Source organism: Quercus suber, unplaced genomic scaffold (genome assembly GCF_002906115.3).
Source record: "Quercus suber isolate HL8 unplaced genomic scaffold, Cork oak 2.0 scaffold_187, whole genome shotgun sequence".
NCBI classification, from domain to species: domain Eukaryota; kingdom Viridiplantae; phylum Streptophyta; class Magnoliopsida; order Fagales; family Fagaceae; genus Quercus; species Quercus suber.
The window spans coordinates 729,633-749,583 of NW_027069645.1; the positions used below are offsets into that span (position 1 = coordinate 729,633).

A 19,951-nucleotide genomic window follows, 5' to 3' on the forward strand; every position below is an offset into this window, starting at 1 on the left:
CTTGTAATTTTTATTTATGAGGCCTACAACATGGAAAAAAATGTTGGGTCCGAATAAAGTCTAGTGTTTAGTGACACTAGACCTGTTGGGATTATGACACGTGTTTATTTTTGGACACGTGTTATCATTTGACCAAATTCAGTGCACTGAAAGCACTGGACCCAGACCTTCCCTAAAAATGTTAAACTTCAAGGTGATAAAGTGGGCTTTTTTTTTAAACATTAATACAAGGTTGACTTTTTGGATAGAAATAGAAAGAAAACCCAAACGATTTTGTGAATTCTTTTTACTCTTTTTTTTTTTTTTTTTTCATTGCTGGGGTTTTGATTGAAGCTATGATCTCTGCGAACCCAAAAGAGCGATCGATCTTCGATGCAGTGATTATTGGATTGGTTTGGATTTGGATTTGAATTTGATTGGTTACCGTTTGATTTAGTGGGGGAGAGCACAATGAACGGTGGTGATGAGGTCGTCGCAGCTCCGGTGGACCCACCTCAGCCTCTGGAGTGGAAATTCTCTCAGGTTTTTGGAGAACGCACAGCTGGTGAAGAAGTTCAGGAAGGTATATATATAAATATATTTATTATATAATGTTTTCAATTTTTTTTGGTAATGTTATCAATTTGTGAGAATTGTTGCTATTTGTGCCTGTATTTGGATCCAAGTGATATTTTGTGGAAAGTATTGGGATTAGGGTTTGTTTTAGGGGTTTGGATCCATTTTGGATCATGGGTCGTTGGGAATTTGTGATTTTGGGATGTGGGTATTGGAGGAAATGTTGTCTTGGGTGTTGGGTTGTGGGGGGTTTTGTGATTTGGGGACAGAATAGTTGGGTTTGAGTGTTTGTGCATGTGAATTGTGATTGTGATGATTGAGTTTTGCATTTGGTATTCATTGGATTGGGAAAATGGAGAGTGTGGAAGTGAGCTTGGTTGAGTTAGTTTGTGGGTTTGGTTTTGGTGCATGCACTTGTTGTGGGGTTGGAATTGGTTCCTTTTTAGTTGTAAATGCGTGAATTCACGTGTTTAATCTGGGATCTTATTGATTATGCTTTTAGTTTTGGAGTTGTGATTTTGGTTTGTTAGTGCATGGATTAAGTTATAATTTTGCTACTTCAATTTCAAGCAGAATTTGGCTGTTCGACAGCTGTTGCTAGCTAGCTGGGACTATCACTTAGTTTTGTAAAATTTATTAGCCAAAGTGATAGTAATGGTGCCTTGAGAATGTTCATGTAAATATGGATAGTATGTTAAATACCTTTTTTTTTTCCAGATTCAGGGATATGTGCAATGGTGCTCTGCCATTTTCTTATAATTGAGTGCACTTGGTGAAAACCAAACTGCAGAGTCATTGTAAGCCTTGTTATTTGGATCTCAAGTATGATGTGGGATATGGGAGAGGGCAGTTTAAAAGGAGAATGTGAGAGGGTAGGTGAGATGACTAATCTCGTGGTGAAAGAGGTGCCGCGCATTTGGTGATTGAGAAACAAGGATTGTCGAGTCAGTATGTCTGATGAGGCAATTTCATTGATGTAATGGTGGAGCTCCTATCTTCTTCATTGATGCAATAAATTTAGATCATTTAAAATAGAGAATTGAAGGTCTATAAGAATCCAATAGTTAAATCATTAAACTGCACAAAAGTTTTGAACTCTAGTGCATCATTATTGTAAACAAAACAAATACCCGGAAGTATGTGCTTCTGTTTTAGGTTTAGGATGTTTGAAGTAGAGTGGCAAAATTAGCTTTAGACGCTAGTTGTTAATAAAATTTCAAACTAATATGTATGCTTGCTATATATTACAATCGAAGGTTCCTCCAAGGGTGGCTTTCTTTTCATGGTCAGCTTCTTTAATTAAGATTCTTACAGCTAATAACCTTCACAAAAGGCGTATTGTTGTTCTTGATTGGTGTTACATATGCAAGAGGTGTGGAGAGTTGGTGGATCATCTTTTGCTATATTGTCCCTTAGCCTATGAGTTGTGGTCATTGGTGTTTTGTTTGTTTGGGCTGCATTGCGTTATGCCACTTAAGGTTATTGAGTTGTTTGAATCTTGGCAAGGTAAATTTGGGTAGCATCGCAATATAGATTTTTGGAGACTTGTGCCGCACTGTTTGATGTGGTGTATTTGGAGGGAAAGAAATGCTCACTGTTTTGAGGGATGTGAATGGTCCTTGTTGGAGATTAAGTCCTTTTCTTACACACTCTCCTTGTTTGGAGTGTAGCCCTGTCGCATTTTTCTTGTTTTTCTCTTCCTCTTTTACTTAATCATTGTAATTTTGGTTCTTGATTTTTGCCCCCACAGTACATCTCCAATGTACTCAGGTTGGCTATTTTTTCTTAATAAAATTTTTCGTTATCTATAAAAAAAAAATTACTTTGATCCATTCATTCATAAATTTTGTTTGGGTGATTTGCTTCTGAGGTATAAACCTTGTTGGTAATTCATTTGAAATTTATACACAACCTTTTCAGTTTCTATGTAGGAAATTTTTGCTTGTAATGAAGAGATATTGCAATACTAGAAGGGGTGGCAGACTAGCAGTGGCATATTATATTTACCTTTTGTATTCTTTGCAATTTTTTTTTTTTTTGATAAGTCAAAATTTTTATTAGAGAAGGCTACTTTATGCAAAACAAGCATGAACCAGCCAAATAAATACAAAGAAAACTAAATGCTATGTACAAGAAAGACGAGAGTCAATAAACATTGGGAGGGAATCAGTAGATGTGGGATTCCAAGCCCGAGACCAATCAATCAAACAAAGTGCCAACAAATGAGGCAAGGAGTTGATCTCCCAAACTCTCTACATCCCCAAACGTACGGATATTGTGTTCCCTCCAAATACACCACATTAAACACAATAGTGTCAAGTTGTTTTCTTTGCGATTTCTAGTCTAGGCATTTAAATCTTCAATAGTATGAGCAGGTAGAATGGGATTTCTTAGTTAGTTTGTCTGTTTTTCCCTCTGCAGTTGATATAATTTCTGCAATTGAATTTGACAAAACGGGTGACCATCTTGCTACTGGTGACCGTGGAGGCCGGGTGGTACTCTTTGAGAGGACAGATACGAAAGATGTATGTTCTTTCTGCCCTAACAGGTTTCACTACATGCAATAGTGATATATTACATCATCATTTCTGGTTTGTTGTTACATTATGACTTCTTTGTATACTGTAATGTGTAGCATGGTGGCTCTAGAAGGGATTTGGAGAGGTTGGATTATCCAATTGGTAGGCATCCTGAGTTCCGTTATAAAACAGAGTTTCAGAGCCATGAACCTGAGGTGATTTTTTTTTTTTTTTTCAATTAGTTACTGGTTCATGTCTGCATCATTTCTATGCTGTTGCATGCTGAGATCTAAATTTTTTATGTTAAAAATTGTGCCTGCATTTCTTCATGTCAGTTTGACTATCTCAAGAGCTTGGAAATTGAGGAGAAAATCAACAAAATTAGATGGTGTCAAACAGCCAACGGGGCTTTATTTCTTCTTTCCACAAATGACAAAACAATTAAATTTTGGAAGGTAAGAAAGGAATGTCATCTTATGGCGTTTTTTATTTTTCAAGGTCTCTATCTTTTAATTTGTTCTGCACAAATTACTGCACTTCAATTGAAGTGAATATAAGTATTTTTCTTTCATTGAAGTGAATTAATGGAGATTGAAGGATTGCCAGCTGGCAGAATTTATAATTTGTTTGTATTTCTCTGTTGTATTGGTTCATAATCTTGTGTGCAGAGGATGCAGTATTTGTCATACGTCTGTTATAATTTTTTTCCACCCCCAAATTTCATATCCTGGTTTTTGCCTTGTCTAGAAATGCATGCATGCAATGAGGTTGCATGTTGCAAACTGAAAATTATAAGCATGAGTATAAACAATCAGCCAAGGAGATCTCAACAAAATGGCATCTCCTTCCTCCATTGGCAAAAGGTGGAGAGCAGAGGTCACTGGATGAATTCTGAGTGTGTGGGTGAGTTGTTTTTTCGGGGAAATAAGAACTATGTATATAAAACAAGGCATACTGTACAAAAAATCTTATTGAATTGTGACACTGGTGCATGTAAATGCTTTCTATGAGTTCTTCACTTCCATGTATCTAAATTTTTGGTTTATGGATGTATGATGGTTCAGAAAGTGACAAAACAGATGTAATGATTTCCACTTTTTATTTATTTTTCTCTTTCTCTGATTATTGATGGCTTCATGTGAAAACTGTGGATTTCTTTGCTGTTGCAGGTCCAAGAAAAGAAGATCAAGAAAATTTCTGACATGAATTTGGACTCTTCAAAAGCTGTTGGAAATTGCAGTGTTGCTAGTTCGAGTAATTCACTTAGCCCTAGACCGTACCTTGCAAATGGAGGATGCCCAGACAGATCATACAGTTCCCTCAACAATGAGCTCTCATTCCCACCTGGGGGCATTCCTTCACTACGTTTACCCATGGTAGTTTTATGTGATCCAGTATATTGATTTTTTTGGTCTGTATAATTTTTATTTTTTGGTTTTTTATGATGCATACATTCTTAAAATGGGCATGAATTACGTTGTTATGAATTTTATTTGTATATAAAAATAAATAAAAAATCATCATCAATTGATGCCACTACTCACTAGGTTATAACTTAAACCAGCTCTGAGCACCAAGAAAGATGAATGCAAGAGCCAGAAAAACCCTAGCTGCAGCAAGGCATGCCTTGAAGCCTCTCCTTCTTCAGAGAGCAATGATTTTGTCTGGGTCTTAGATTTGGGCTTTAGTGTGAACCTTATTTTCATGCAAGTGCTTGTCACGTCTACTTGGATATGGGGCTTTTGTATTATGAGTACAGCTCTTTGGATAAAGTTTGGTTTTATTGGTCAAATTTGTATTAATTTTTTTATTTAAATACTTATTTTTGGCCTTTTCTATTTGAATTATCCAAATATATGAGTGTGCGGCCATGTCTATATGTGAATATATTTGCACTGTAGAAAGTGTAAAATTTATTTTTCCCATTTTAATTGGATGAAAGGGTTCTTAGAACTGGAGCATAGTCTTAAAGGTCAATGTGGTTTTCTTGTTGTTGCCATGTCTAAATGTGCGCCCATGTCTATCTCTCTTTTTTTTTCTTTTTTTTTCTTTTTTGTGGGGGGGGGGGGGGGGGTTGGGGAGGGGGGAGGGTGTGTTTAGAAAGAGAAAGTTTTCTCCTCTTATGCAGCACTAACACTTAAAGTTATGAAATATGCAGGTAGCTAGCCATGAAACCAGTCTTGTAGCTAGATGTCGAAGGGTATATGCTCATGCTCATGATTATCATATCAATTCCATTTCAAATAACAGGTGCCTCCATTTCTTTTGCTAAACTACTACTTGTGTTATTAGTTAATTATTTTTTACTTGTATTATTAGTTTATACTAGGGTCCTTAGGACCTTAAGAAGCAATAAGGCATTGTGTCTGACTATCTATGTATCCGTGCTTTACTGATTTCTTAATCTTAAGAATGGAACATCAATTGATTTGACTTCCATTTTTTGACACATCAATAAGATAAGGGTTAAACTTTTAAATGTTTGCCTGAGATATTATTTCAATAAGATCAATGATGAAGGCCTTTAGGTTTAACCTATGTTTGGATGAGCTTATTTTCATTAGCTTATTATTTTGTATAAAAAAATAAGGTATGTAGAATCATATGGTTGTGGCTAGAAAAAATGAGGTTTAAAAGGTTATACATAAGCTGGCAACTGGGATTTTAAGCTAAAACAGACCTGGATCAACTAGTATTGAGTTCCAGCATCCCCCCACACACCCACACCACACAATTGAAAAAGCACATTGAATTTCATATTTTGATTTAAGCATAGATTTTTAATCAAGAACCGTTTGAGGTACTTAGAGGAAACTGCTGCCTTTTGTTTTCCTCTTGCTTCTCACAATTGCTATGGATGGTGAAACATATTTGTCACTTCAGCCGCACATGCACATCCTGATGTTATCTAGTTAATCTTTCTAGAGAAAGGTAAATAGGGATTAAATGTTGACACTTTTTCCACCTTCTACAATAACCTAGCAATGAAGTTTGGTTATCTATATATAGCATTTTGTTTGATGATGTTTATGGATGAGGGATAGATGAGAGATTGGTTTTTCTTTTTTTTTTTTTTTTTTTTTTTTTGGGGGGGGGTGGGTGGTGGGGGGTGTGTGGAAGTAAATAATATATTGGAAACCTTATAAAGGTCACAACCCTATTACACAAGAAGTATATAAGAAAAACACCTAAAGGAAATTTGACCTCAAAAACTTAAGTGGTAATCAACACCAATGATCAATGTCAACAAATTAGAGAAAGGAAAACAAGAAGTAGTAGCCATCCAATCGTACAAGGACTGTAAAAATCAAAGCTTCAGTTCTGCAATGGAAGACTTGAGATCCTTCAAAGTTTCAATCATCTCTCTCCCTCAAAATACTCCACATAATGGACAAAGGAATTGCTTATCAAATATTAGTACTAAAATGCTTGCCAAAGTTTCCTTGCCAGTTTGCCAATAGTTCAGCCCCTATTCTAGGCATAATCCATAAAATTCCAAACAGACAAATCATTGAGAATGCCTTAAAATTTTTAGCTATTGGTGCCACTAAAATTTAGTTGCTAAACTTGTACGACTGGTCTTTATATAAATTTGTTACTATTTGGTCCCTTTATTACTCTAGATTTATTTTGTATCTTGATAGCATTTATTTGGCTCTGATAGTTGTGCTAGCTGCAGAATCACTGAACGTGTGAGACATCCCAGTCATTGGAATTCACTAATAAATTGCTCATGACTATTTCATTCTTTTAATTGTGCATGCTCAGAGCCATCTTTAGCTTCCATTATGATTTCTGCTGAATCCTTTATTTATTTTATATCCACTGAATGGCCAATAGCCTTGTAGCTCAATTGACACTTCCTAGTGCTTCCAACGGAGATGTCTAGGGTTCAAATTGCCCCCCCAACCCCCTCCCCCCCTCCAATGTAACTATTAAATTATCAAAAACAAAATTTAGCCACTGAATGTCTGGGATTCATGATTCATGTTTTCAGCTTGTTATTGAACTGTAACTTTACATTTTTCTTTACATATCATCAACTTATAGGCATTGAGCTATAACTATCATGCCCACAATTATGGTTTACTGTTCACTTTTCATCTTTGGAATGGTTTCATGAAGCTTTCACTGATCATTTTGTTCTCTCACTTCCAGTGATGGTGAAACTTTTATATCTGCGGATGATCTTCGAATAAATCTTTGGAACTTGGAAATTAGCAATCAGAGTTTTAATATTGTGGATGTGAAGCCTGCAAACATGGAGGATCTGACTGGTAAGCTTTTTAACTCTACTATCCATGGCTTTATCAAGAATTTTAGTGTCAGTTACATTCTTGAGTTGCAAACTGTTTTAGCAGATCATATTTTCTTTTTCTTCTTTTGGGATGACAATTTTTTGTTATTAATTGAATTTATATAATAAAAAACTACCTCATGCCATGTCTTATATATATATATATATATATACACATATAAAAACTTGACGTACAAAAGATATATGCCAGATAATCTTAGGAATTACATCCAAAGAATTATAAGCAAATGAAAGAGATTCCACCTATATTATAAAAATAAAAAATAAAAAAAAGAAAAAAGAAAAACAAATTTATCTATGAACTCTTCAATGGAACTACAATCACTGAAACCCAAAACAGTCGACCATTCACATAGTAATATAAGGGAAAAGGTCTTCAGTTGTACTAATAAAAAAATTAAAAAAAAAAAAAAAAAGGAAAAAGGTCTTCAGCTGCAAATCTGAAACTTCCACTTCTTTAAAAGTCAGATAATTCTGCTCCCTATATAATACCTGCACCTTACATAAGGGGGATATATATATCACTTCATTAGAAACAGATATACAGGAAGTATGCTGTAAAAACAAAGAATAACAACTAGGAGAAATAGGAAGAGAAAAGGTGAGAAAGCTAGAAGTCTAGAAATTAAGTAATGTCAATTCATTAAAAACAGATATACAGCAAGTATGCAGTAAAAACAAACAATAACTACTAGGAGAAATAGGAAAAGAAAAGGAGAGAAAGCTAGAAGCCTAGAAATTATTGGTGAATAAGAAGAATCCAAAAACTCCGTCATAGAATATGCTAAGAAAGTATAGGATTTTGAGGATAAGGAGAGATCCATATCAGACCTGAAGCTATTTTTCTTTAGAACTCTAATGGATTGGTTGGCTGCCTTGCGGAACCAATCATTTTTTCCTTTCTTGATTTCCTAGATTCTTGTAACTTTTGTTCTTGATTGTTTAACCCCTTGTACACTCCCTGTGTACTAGGGTGTTCATTTTTTGATATCAATGAACTTATTACCTTAAGAAACCAGAACTTAAGACTAGGCAAAGTTAATGCTTTTCCCTCATATGTACGCTGATTCTTCTCCTTCCACAAGCACCACATAAGACAAGCAGGAGCGGCAACCCACATTTCCTTGAATCTACGGGAACTCAAGGCTCCTTCCAAGACTCCAACATAGTCATAACAGAACTTCGCATGACCCAAGTGATCCCAACTAGGATGAAAGTCTACAGGTCACAAGCAATAGGAAAATGGAGCAGGAGATGACTCACTGATTCATCATCAGATATGCAGCAGCCCCAGTCTGATATGATAACAACTCTCTTTCAGAGATTATCCGTTGTCAAAATATGCGCAAGTGTCGCCACCCAAACAAAGAAGGGTGCAGCTTATGTCCAGTGCTCCAGTGCATTAGAGCTGCACCGATTGTGACACGTGTCCATTTTTGGACACGTGTCACAATCGCAATGCGTCCAGTGCACTGGAGCACTGGACGTAAGCTGCGCCCAACAAAGAATGCAACTCTTGGCGGGGTTAACATTTTCCATTTGCATTTCCAAGGAAATTGGATAGGATTTACAGCCCTTTCCGAAGCACTCTATTATAAGATTTAACCTGGAATCTGGTCTTAGGTTATGGAAGCCAAACCAATCTATCAGGACCTGTAGGGGTTACCTTCACTGCATACAGATCATCCAAAAAATGGGCCATAGAATCTACTCCTGTCTTGTGCCTCTCAAATGAAGATAGGTTTCCAATGCACCTGGCTGTTGACCCAATCAAAATAGTCTGAAACCAAAGCCTCATTATCTCTAGCAAAGCTGAACTGCTCAGGTATCTATCCTGGATGGTTCCATTCCTATCCCAATGGTACTTCCAAAACAACACTTGGGAACCAGCTCGCACCTCAAAATGTGTGTAGGATGGAATTTTTATTTTGATAGGTAATATTACTTATATTGAAAAAACTGAACATTGTGTTCACGATGGTGAACACTCTAAACAAGAAACAAATACAACAAGTTCAAGAACTAAAGCTAACAGATTGTAAGAATTCAGAAATTGAAATACAATGCGGAAAACCCCAAATACGAGCCCATTGAAACTAAGTACCGAAGAGAAGAGATTTTAAGAGGCTTACTCATACAGACCTTTCTGATATTTTTCTACAGTTCTACTCGCACAGACCTTTTACCATCCAAAGTACCACTGACATTGAGTAGAATCAATCACTACTCAATATCACCCATTGAACCCCAAACACACAAAAGACATAGCTGCACATAGCATAAGCGATTTCACAATGAAGTAACATGTGATCCCCCATCTCCCCATTACACCTACACATACAATACTGATCTACTAGTATGATTCCTTTCTTCTTAAGAATATCATTAGTAAAAATTCTTCCTTTAAGCTGCTGTCCACATGGAGAAAGTGACCTGCTTTGGAGCCTTGGCACGTCAAATACCTCTCTGTGGAAAATATATCTCCCTTAGAGCTTGCAAAACAATGTAGTAGTACTGAACATCAAACGCCCCACTTTCTTTTAATGTATGCTTTCTGATGCATGTTTCCACACTAGAATTGATTTCATGATGTGAGTGTCACAGACTTGCATGTGTGGTGCATGCATGTGCCTGTGGCTGGTCAGAAGACTCAATTTGGTCTTTTGAAATTACACCTGGCTTGGTTTGGTTAGTGGCAGAAAAAGAGACATTTTGGAATATCTTTCATTGTATGACATCTCTTGTAAACTGGTGAGTTGTTTATTTTCACTACACTGCCCGTCTGTTTTTTCGTAAGTTTGAGCTGTCCTTAGGAATTTTAAAAGCAGTACATGAAAAACTACTAATAGTTTTCACTTTTGATTACTTGTTTCTCTGATTTAAGTAGTAGGATTTTGTTCTATGATATGTTCTCTCCTTGATATGTTCTCAGCCGAAATACTCTTTTTGAATGGGCTAAGTGCTGGGGTTATTCAAACTGTTCTTCTGCTTTGGAGTTCTTTTCTACCCTTAGTAGTGCCACTTAAGTTGCTTCTCTTATTCTGTTTTTAGTTGTTTTTGTTTGCTGTTTTTTGTGTTCACCATCATGAACACCTGTAATGGCTGTTTGCGTTTTTCTTGTTGAATAAAAGTCTTATTACTTATCAAAAAAAAGAATTTGTATTCTATTTATTCTTGCAGAGGTGATAACTTCAGCAGAATTCCACCCTAGCCATTGCAATATGTTAGGATATAGCAGCTCCAAAGGTTCAATCCGCCTCATTGATTTGCGGCAATCAGCTTTATGTGATTCTCATGCTAAATTGTAAGTGTTAACTTGTTTTTGCTCTAATTTGGTCATTATGCAGCTGCCTTAAAAAGGAAATGTGGTCTGATTTGCTTGCAAAATGTTAGATGGGGGGAAAGAGATAGAGAAGCCTATGAGCTCTAGCTCAGATGGCATCTCCTCCCCTTGGAAGAGTAAGGTGGAGGGTGAGGTCATGGGTTCAAGGCCCACTGATGTGTGTGTAATTACAGATAATAATAATAAAAAGAAGGATAGAGAAAAAGTACTTCTAGGGCTCAGCATATAGATTAAAAATACTCTAATACCCTTCATGGACTAACCAGTAATTTCCTTTTGATACAGGTTTGAGGAACCAGAGCCACCTGGTACTAGATCATTTTTCACCGAGATAATTGCTTCAATCTCAGATATTAAATTTGGAAAGGATGGAAGATATATACTTAGTCGTGATTACATGACTCTTAAGGTTTGATTTCTGTACTTGCTTGTGATTTTTGTTTTGTGCTTGGTATTGAATTTCATGATCTTATCAAGTTACATGCACAGAAATTTGCTCTTTTTAAGCACTCCATGACAAGTTTTATTTGGCTACATTTGATTTATGAAAGAATCATGTATCTGTATATCCATGAGGTGCTGAAAGGGTATGACTGCAATAAATTTGATCTGCAGTATGGAGAAAGCATAAAATTTTGAAGATAACATTTTCCTGTAAATTCTTTGTGAAGAGAACCATGCCAGAACAGAAACCTGATGCTTTGCATGACAAGCATATAAATAGGATTCCTTGTTCCACTGAAATGTGAGTCCAAGGATCCTCCACTTTAGTATTAATATAGCAAAAATGAGCCAGATTGTATGTGGAAGGACTAAGGAGTGTATGTAGGAATATGTTTCACTCAGTTAAGAGGGGGGTGGGGGTGGGGAGAGAAAGGGAAAACATGGGTTGCATTAACCAAGATAGAAGGGGATTTTGTCGAACAGAAACAACCTAACACTATGTTTGGGAGTTTATAAAAGAATAGAATGGAAAAGAAAGAAATATATAATTTTACTAGTATGCCTTTTACGTTTTATTTGTCTTTTCTTTAGATATGGATAAAATTGAATTTTACCTCCATTTTATTAAAGGAATAAGCGTTTCTCTAACTTTTGTAAGGAACTCTTTTTTTTTTTTTTTTTTGGGGGGGGTGGGGAGGGAAGAGAATGGAATGGAATATACTTTCCTATGGCCATTCCATTCTTTTTCTCTAAACTCCCAAACAGCCATTCCATTCTTTTTCTCTAAACTCCCAAACAGGAGAATAGATGAAATATCATTTAAGGATCCTTTTCATTCCTTTCTAAGGAGGTGGAGGGTGATAAATTACCAATTCTCACAAAAACTTAAGTTGCTAGAAAATTGTGAATTTAATCATTTAACCATAATTCTAACACTCCTCATCATACGTGGGTCTAAACTTCCCCTTAATAAGTGGGGCCCAACATGTGGGATTTTTAACATTTTAAATGAGAGGTAGAGTGGATACATGAATCGAATTTAGGATCTTTTGCTTTGATATCATGATAAATGACCAATTCTCCAAAAAGCTTAAGCTAGCAGAAAATAATGAATTTACTCCTTTTACTATAATTCGAACACTTCCTCTCATGTGTGGGCCATAATATTATCAGAGGGTGGAGGTCATGGTTTCAAAANTTTTTTTTAATAAATCGGTAAGGTACACAAGCAACTGCTGGGTCAAGAACCCCCGACCTTACCCTCCACCTTGCTCTTACAAGGGAAGGAGCAAAGATATTCCATTTGATCTAGAGCTCATTGCCAAAATCATATTCTAGAGCTCAATTGAAGGCAATAATTCATCAAAACATAAAATAGAAACCCAAAAAAAAAAAGAAAAAAAAAAAAGAGCAACAGTAGGACATAAACGTCACAAAAATCAACATTCAAAAAATATCATTAAACAAAAGGTGCAGAGATCAAAATACAGATGAGCAGATACCAATCAAAAGCAGCTATTTTAAATTTTGAATTGTCATTGCTATCATATATAACAAAAGAAAGTCATTACTTAAGCCAATAAATTGAAGATATAATTTTTTTTTTTTTTCTTTTTTTTAGGGGAATGTCTAGATAAGAACTACCACCCCTGACACAAGTTTTCCTCCTGAGTGGAGCTCTTTTTTATTTTGTTTTGAGGGAGATAGGGGACAGCAGACCTAAGAATGAGAAGGGATAAGAAACTTCAGTCATCTCTCTGATACCCTAATATATCATGTACACTATGACATAGCTGTCTAAGTAACTTTTATCACTCATTAATACTTTTTTACCACTCATTATTACGTTCATCTCCTTATCAACCACTCACTTTTATGCTTTCTCCCTGTTTTCAGAAAGGAAAGAATCACTATTGAGCTAAATCTCAGCGAAACACTAAAATTACCAGGGAGAGAGCTTACTGTAAAGGATGGTCACTACAAATTGAAACCATTAACATCAACTTGTCTTAAATATTCTCCATAGAATGACAAAACTTGTTAAGGTTCAGTGACAGTGCAACCCCTTGAAATAGGAGACAATGTAATTTGATTATCAATTTGAGATATGAAGCCACAAGTAATGAACTAAGATTAGTTATTGAATCTACAGAATTATACTTGCTAGGCATTTATCTTGGTTTACTCATGGACTCATTTAAAACTTCTCCTTTAGAATTACATCCATGTGAATGGGTCTTAACATTCTAATCCAACCAATATAAGGTACCTACAGTAAGGCATGACTATGAAGTCTAAAGCTATCAAAGCATGATTTAGTTCATAGAAGATGCTACCAACTCAAAGCTAGAGAACTAAATCCGCTCTTTTTTTTTTTTCTTTTTTTTTTTGGGTTTCTATTTTATGTTTTGATGAATTATTGCCTTCAATTGAGCTCTAGAATATGATTTTGGCAATGAGCTCTAGATCAAATGGAATATCTTTGCTCCTTCCCTTGTAAGAGCAAGGTGGAGGGTAAGGTCGGGGGTTCTTGACCCAGCAGTTGCTTGTGTACCTTACCGATTTATTAAAAAAAAATAATAATAATAATATTTGATGTTTTTGTTTTATGCTTGTATTTCTTCCTTGTCTCTAACTTGAGTCTGCATTAATTGTTTGTATAGTTATGGGACATTAATATGGATTCAGGTCCAGTTTCGACCTTCCAGGTTCATGAATATTTAAGACCAAAGGTGAGGTTCCTACTTTGTCAATGCTTAATCTAAGATTTGTGTTGCTATGTTAGGTTTATGCTGATCACACTATTATTGAATGAATCCAGCTGTGTGATTTATATGAAAATGATTCAATCTTTGATAAATTCGAGTGTTGTCTGAGTGGCGATGGATTACGAGTAGCAACAGGTTCTTACAGGTCTGTGTTTTTATGCACATATCTCTGTTTGTAGTCTCATTATTATTCAGAATCTCTGGAGTGCATCTCATGTTTATGTTGATTTTCCCAGCAATTTATTCCGTGTTTTTGGTTCCTCCCCTGGAAGTACTGAGGCAACAACTTTGGAAGCCAGCAAAAATCCTATGAGGTAATTTTTAGCGGAAAATATTGACAAGCATGGCTTTAGCAATCATTCATGTGTCTAATAATAAAAAATTTGATGTGCCCTTTTAGGCGACAAGTTCAGACCCCTTCAAGGCCTTCCAGATCCTTGAGCAGTAGTTTAACAAGAGTTGTCAGACGAGGTCATCAATCCATTCTTTGTTTATTTCTCATCCTTCTTGGTTTATGACTATTTATTTCTGAGCAGTTTTTCCCGTCCTCTTAACATTGAGTTAATTGTAATTTTAATAAATTTGTCATTTTCCATGATGGGATATCCATAACAGGAGCAGAAAGCCCTGGGGTTGATGCAAATGGAAATTCATTTGATTTTACAACTAAGTTGCTGCACCTAGCATGGCACCCAAGTGAAAAATCAATTGCCTGTGCTGCTGCCAATAGCTTGTACATGTACTATGCATAAAGATGGTCCAAGAAGAAATGTAATTTGCTTGATTAACTGTTTTTGGGTTGCTGTTGGAGAAGGCTCCTGGCCTTTCCCACGACCAGTCCGTTGGAGGCTACATCAAATTGTCACAAATTCAAGTGCCCCGTAAAATCTGTAGCATGTGCTTTAAACATCGAAGTTCAGAAGTGGCTGCCAGAATCCATGAGGAAGCAACCTGATTTTGTTCCCGGGTGGGCAGTGTTTCTTTTTACTTCCTCCTCCCAACCTCCAAAATTTCTTTGTTTTTCTTTTATTACCATCTTTTTCTTTTCTTTTTTTCCTTTTTTTCTTTTTTCCGTATCTTCTTCTGAAAGGGAAGATGCAGTTATGTTCTAAATTTGCGTTGGGTTGAAGTCAAGAAAGAAAAATGTGATTGTAGCTCTCCTACAACAAACACTAAAGGATGTTCAATATTTGCCACTAGGTTTAAGATAAAAATTTAGCTTTTACTCAGAAATCTTGCTGGGATGGAGATGTTGAAACTTGCAGTGCGTCAATTTTTTATTGATTCTTTGTCATGGTTTAAATTTCATTGAGGCTGTTTAAGTCTAGTACTTATTTGTAGCTTTCAATTTCAGTATCAGTAAAGAAAAAGCAATAATGGTGTTAGATTTTGGTACAATTGTATTTTGGAGTCTCCTCTTTTCTTTTTTCTTTGTTTTTTTTTTTTTTTTTGGTGACAAGGCTGTGAAGTTCAGCTAAAAGTTCCTTATGTAGCTAATTCAATTCTCTGAATCAATGTCCCCCATCTCCCGGTGGGTGCCTGAAAAGGGGAAAAAAATAAAATAATAATAATAAATAAATCTGAACCTTTAACCAAACTCAGAGGTGGATTAAAACAAAAGGGGCAAACTATGATATATTGTGGTTTCTATGGGATCAACCTCTTTTCTTTTCTCTTTTCTTTCTTGTGTGAGTGCATAATAATCACATTAATCATATATCTAAACTATTCAAAACAAATGAAAAATGTATTTTTAAATTTGGCCTAAATCAATGAAGAAATAATCTATATCGCTATTTATATTGGAGTAAGAAGACCATGTTTGTTTTCTACTAAAAATAAATATTGATTTATAATTTTTACTAAAATATCTTGGATATAAAAGATGTTTATTATATTGAAGGGCTAAATCAAATGCTATAATATAAAATAAAAGTTGAGTACAAGAAGTTGTGGATGTATTAAGTGGCCAACTTCTTTACTTTACAAATGGTTGTACTTGTATTCTTCTTGCATCGCGTTACTTTTTATTAAGATTTGAATAAATTATATAATTTCTCTGTATTTTTGGATGGTTTCAAATTAAATTATAAGTTATAAAATGTTTGAATCAAAATCATGAAGCTATTAAAATCGGTTTAATTCATGCCTTCAATGATTCATTATTAATATAAAAAATAAAATAAAAAAATCACATAACTTATAACTAAACTAAACACAAATAATTCATTCTAAAAAACAAACACAAATAATCATTTAAAATAAAATTATAAGACCTCTAGTATACTATATGAGGGTTATAAAATTAATAATAAATCATGTCTCTATTGTTCCTAGCACATTTATAAATAGAAGCTCATATGTAAATTATATCATGTCATATCATATACTATATAATAAAAATTATTTCCTATACATTACGTTTGGTCACATGGATGCCCTCTCATTTTTATTTTTCAATTTTCATTTTACTTCTCATGTCATGTGATATACCATAATTACATTGAAATAATTGGTATACTTTTTCTAAGTTCCTATAGCTAAAATTTCGATAAGTTTAGAAAACATGACTTCAATTGAAATTATATTAACAAGAGTTTCTAGAATTTTTATTTTTATTTTCTTTAATAATATATCATAATTGTCTATTTTAATAATAGAAGTTAGATATTACAAGTTGAACTTACATTATGTAGCTCAATGTAAATATTATTAATTATGGGACATAATTTCGTCATATGACCCATTGTAGGTAAATTAAAATTACTAATGCAGTTAACAATAAGAAAAACTCCATTATTATAATTTAATTTTTTTAAAGATTACTCCGGTTAAAACTAAACCCAAGTTATTATTATTATTATTATAGTGCAACCGACACAAGGCGTTAATTGAGCAAGATTAGGATCGCAATTAATTTGTGTTGTGGGCTAATATTAATTCACAATGGGAGATTTGAATAAAAACAAGAAACAACTACATCCTCATCATATAGAACTAAATTTCATTATTTTATATCTTGGATTGTGTTACTAGGGTTTTTCTCAAGAACAAAGATACTCTATTCTTCTAGAAAATCTCTATCTTTTTCACATGTATTCTGTGTCTCTTTTCTTTGGCCTTATATTTCCTTATATTTGCTCTATCTCTTTCTTCAGTGTGTGTTGACGTTATCTAGCTAAATAACTTCATGTCCTATCGGGCTTTTCTTTCCTCACTTTTCAATCAAGAAATGAGACTTTTGGGGCATTTTATACTGTCCTACCTTGTCATTCTGCATTACATGTGGTGTTGCTAGGCAGGTGACCCTCATTAATGTGGAGGTTATTGTAGAATTATCAGGAAGCTTCAAAAAACTTCCTCAAATGAACTTGTGTGTTCTAGAATTCTTCCTCGGAAGCTCGGCGAATATTTAACTTCTACCAATTTTGTACGAATCTTGTTCTCGAATGGGATTCTTGGATTAAATGATTCTTGGAATTGAGATGACGAACCATTTGATTCGTGATTCGAGATTTGGTTCTTTTAGGGAAGTCCCATATTTAGAGTGGACTTGTTGATATTGGGCTTATGTTTGCCCATGGCTTGATATTATTTGGGCCCTATAAAACCATACTCCTAAATAAAAAATAAATAAATATATATATATATATATATAAGTTTCATTATTACATTGCATAAAAATATATTATAATTTTTTGTTTTAGTAAAAATTTAATCTTATAAGTTTTACCTTGTCCACATAATTTGAAGCTAAAAATTTGTTTTATTATTCAATGAAATATATCAATGAAATATCTTTTTTAAATTACAATAAAATTTTGTAAATTTTTTAAAATATATTGAATGACATAAATTACACTAAAATTTCATTATTAGAAAAGAAAAAAAGTGTATAGGTGTAGCAATATGCAGTTTTAGCCCAATAAAAATTCATTCTCGAATTAACAAACGTTCACATGTTTTGTACTAAGAATCAATGGGTAGTTTCTCAAAAAAAAGAAAAAAAAAAANTTTAACTTTAACGCTTAATGAAGAGTTGATAACAAATAGAAAACGGTTCCTTCTACGCTTATCTTTGTCTCATTTGCCCCTCTTTATCTATTTATAAGACGAATTATGGAGAGGTTGTATTGTATGCGCAATATTGCAAAAAGTGTTGACACATCATGAACATGAATTCTAGTAATCTTATTCTTCTGCTCATTTCACTGCTACTTTTTCTAACCCCTTTATCTGAGGCCTTCCTTAGGATACCATGGCCAGTGGACCTAATACGCTTCAAACCTCCATCTCCTGCAATGAAAAAAATCACCATAATCAATAAAATGTCACATGCAATTGCCATCAAATGCTATGGTGGTGATCATAACCGTGACCTTGGCAGTGACTGGGTGGAACCTGGTGCAAAAACTAGCTTTGAATTTTGTTACCCTCTATCTCCAGAAACAAGTTTCAAGTGCATAATTAATGGGGGCAGCATTGTGGCATATCAACAAAGTTATGAGTGCGCCAACAACAAACATTGTAAGTGGAAGATATATGATGACTTCACCAAGGTTTACTCATGGAAAAGAGAGGATTGGCTTCACCATGATTATGAAACTCCTATATGGAAGCCAAGATGCTTTCCATCAGGGTTTTGCATAGATTACCCAAGGCTTCCTTTTAAAGTCAATCGATTACCCCCTCAAGGCTGTTAGTCAAACTCGAAGCCCAGTTCACAGGTGTTCCTATTAAAAGTTATGAGTTATTACTCTAATACCATGTTTAAAAAAGATAAAACATTACTTGCGTAGAATATTACTCTAATACCATGAGTTATGAGCTTTCTTTGTTTTTAATGAATGAATATTACTACTTTTTTTTTTTAATTACATGAATGTGAATGATTATTTCATTACCCAATGAAAGTATGAAGACACCCCCACCCCCCACAAAAAAAAAAAAAAAAAAAAAAACAAACAAACAAACATTCCCAATTACATAGACAAGAAGTAAAAAATTAATCTCTTCACCCGAAAAATCATGGGTTCTATTTTTGAAAAAAAAAAAAGTCAAAATATATAGTTTTATTGGTTTAAATTTAAACCTAACACTAAGATTATTTTTTGTCCCAACAATAACAACCAATGATAATCTGCACTTATGATTTGTGTAAAAATGTTTTGGAATATCATTTTTCAAATATATAATGGGGTAGGGGAGAAACATAATTAATATTAATACCTCAAAATTGGACAACGTATTTAAAATTTGAAATTCTTTTTAAAATATATAATATTTAAAAAACTAAAAAAAATCTAATTATTTTAAATTTTAAATTTTAAATGGACTATAAAACTTCTACAATTAAAAAAATTAATTAAAAAAAAGAACTAATAACAAAATGATCAATATCATCAAAACTTACCTCGAAGTGGAGGAGCCATTTATTAGTAAGAGTGCCAGCCACAATCAAAACATCGGCTTGTCGTGGGCTGGGCCTGAAGATAATGCCGAAACGGTCTTGATCGTACCTGGGGGCTGAGTGTGCATCATCTCAACAGCGCAGCAGGCCAGCCCAAAAGTCACTGGCCATATGGACCCTGTGCGAGCCCAGTTCATAGATCATCCACCTTTAATATTACGTACTCTCCCGCCTTGCTCAAGCTTGTAGTACGCGGCGGAAGAGTGGTTGTTGAGCCACCGCGGTATGTAGGAGCCGGCGAGTTAGAGGAAGACATGAGTGCTAAAGGGGTTGTGTGGAGCAAGGTGACCTTTGGGATGAAAGCAAGGCTAGCTTTGAAGCTGTATGTCTTGGTATAAGAGCAGCCATTTGATCACACCAACTATGAGAGAGTTTGTAGTTTTTTTTTTTTTTTTTTTATTATTATCAGAGAAAGAGCTTGAAGCTTTGAGAAAAGAGTTTTTAAGATACTATTATTTGAGGGAGAGAGAGACAACTCAACTTTTGTTTTTGTGTACGTGTGTGTGAGAAAGAGAGAGAGAGTCAAAGTTCTAA

General features: G+C 34.6%; 1 protein-coding gene across 1 annotated transcript; it reads left to right on the forward strand.

Moving 5' to 3' along the window:
* Positions 1-263: 263 nt before the first annotated feature.
* Positions 264-15,345, forward strand: LOC112018025 (serine/threonine protein phosphatase 2A 55 kDa regulatory subunit B beta isoform). Its single transcript, XM_065778611.1, has 14 exons — positions 264-562; positions 2,977-3,080; positions 3,191-3,289; positions 3,410-3,529; positions 4,244-4,450; positions 5,233-5,324; positions 7,233-7,351; positions 10,573-10,696; positions 11,021-11,144; positions 13,843-13,911; positions 14,001-14,092; positions 14,184-14,261; positions 14,348-14,418; positions 14,563-15,345. Exons 1-14 carry the CDS (start codon positions 451-453, stop codon positions 14,697-14,699), a joined length of 1,548 nt encoding a protein of 515 aa, XP_065634683.1. The 5' UTR covers positions 264-450; the 3' UTR covers positions 14,700-15,345.
* Positions 15,346-19,951: the final 4,606 nt, after the last annotated feature.

Coding starts and splice junctions, on each gene's coding strand:
- LOC112018025 (XM_065778611.1), top strand. CDS start 451: ATGAACGGTGGTGATGAGGTCGTCGCAGCTCCGGTGGACCCACCTCAG. Junction 3,081..3,190: donor AGAGGACAGATACGAAAGAT/GTATGTTCTTTC, acceptor TGTAATGTGTAG/CATGGTGGCTCTAGAAGGGA. Junction 13,912..14,000: donor ATGAATATTTAAGACCAAAG/GTGAGGTTCCTA, acceptor GAATGAATCCAG/CTGTGTGATTTATATGAAAA.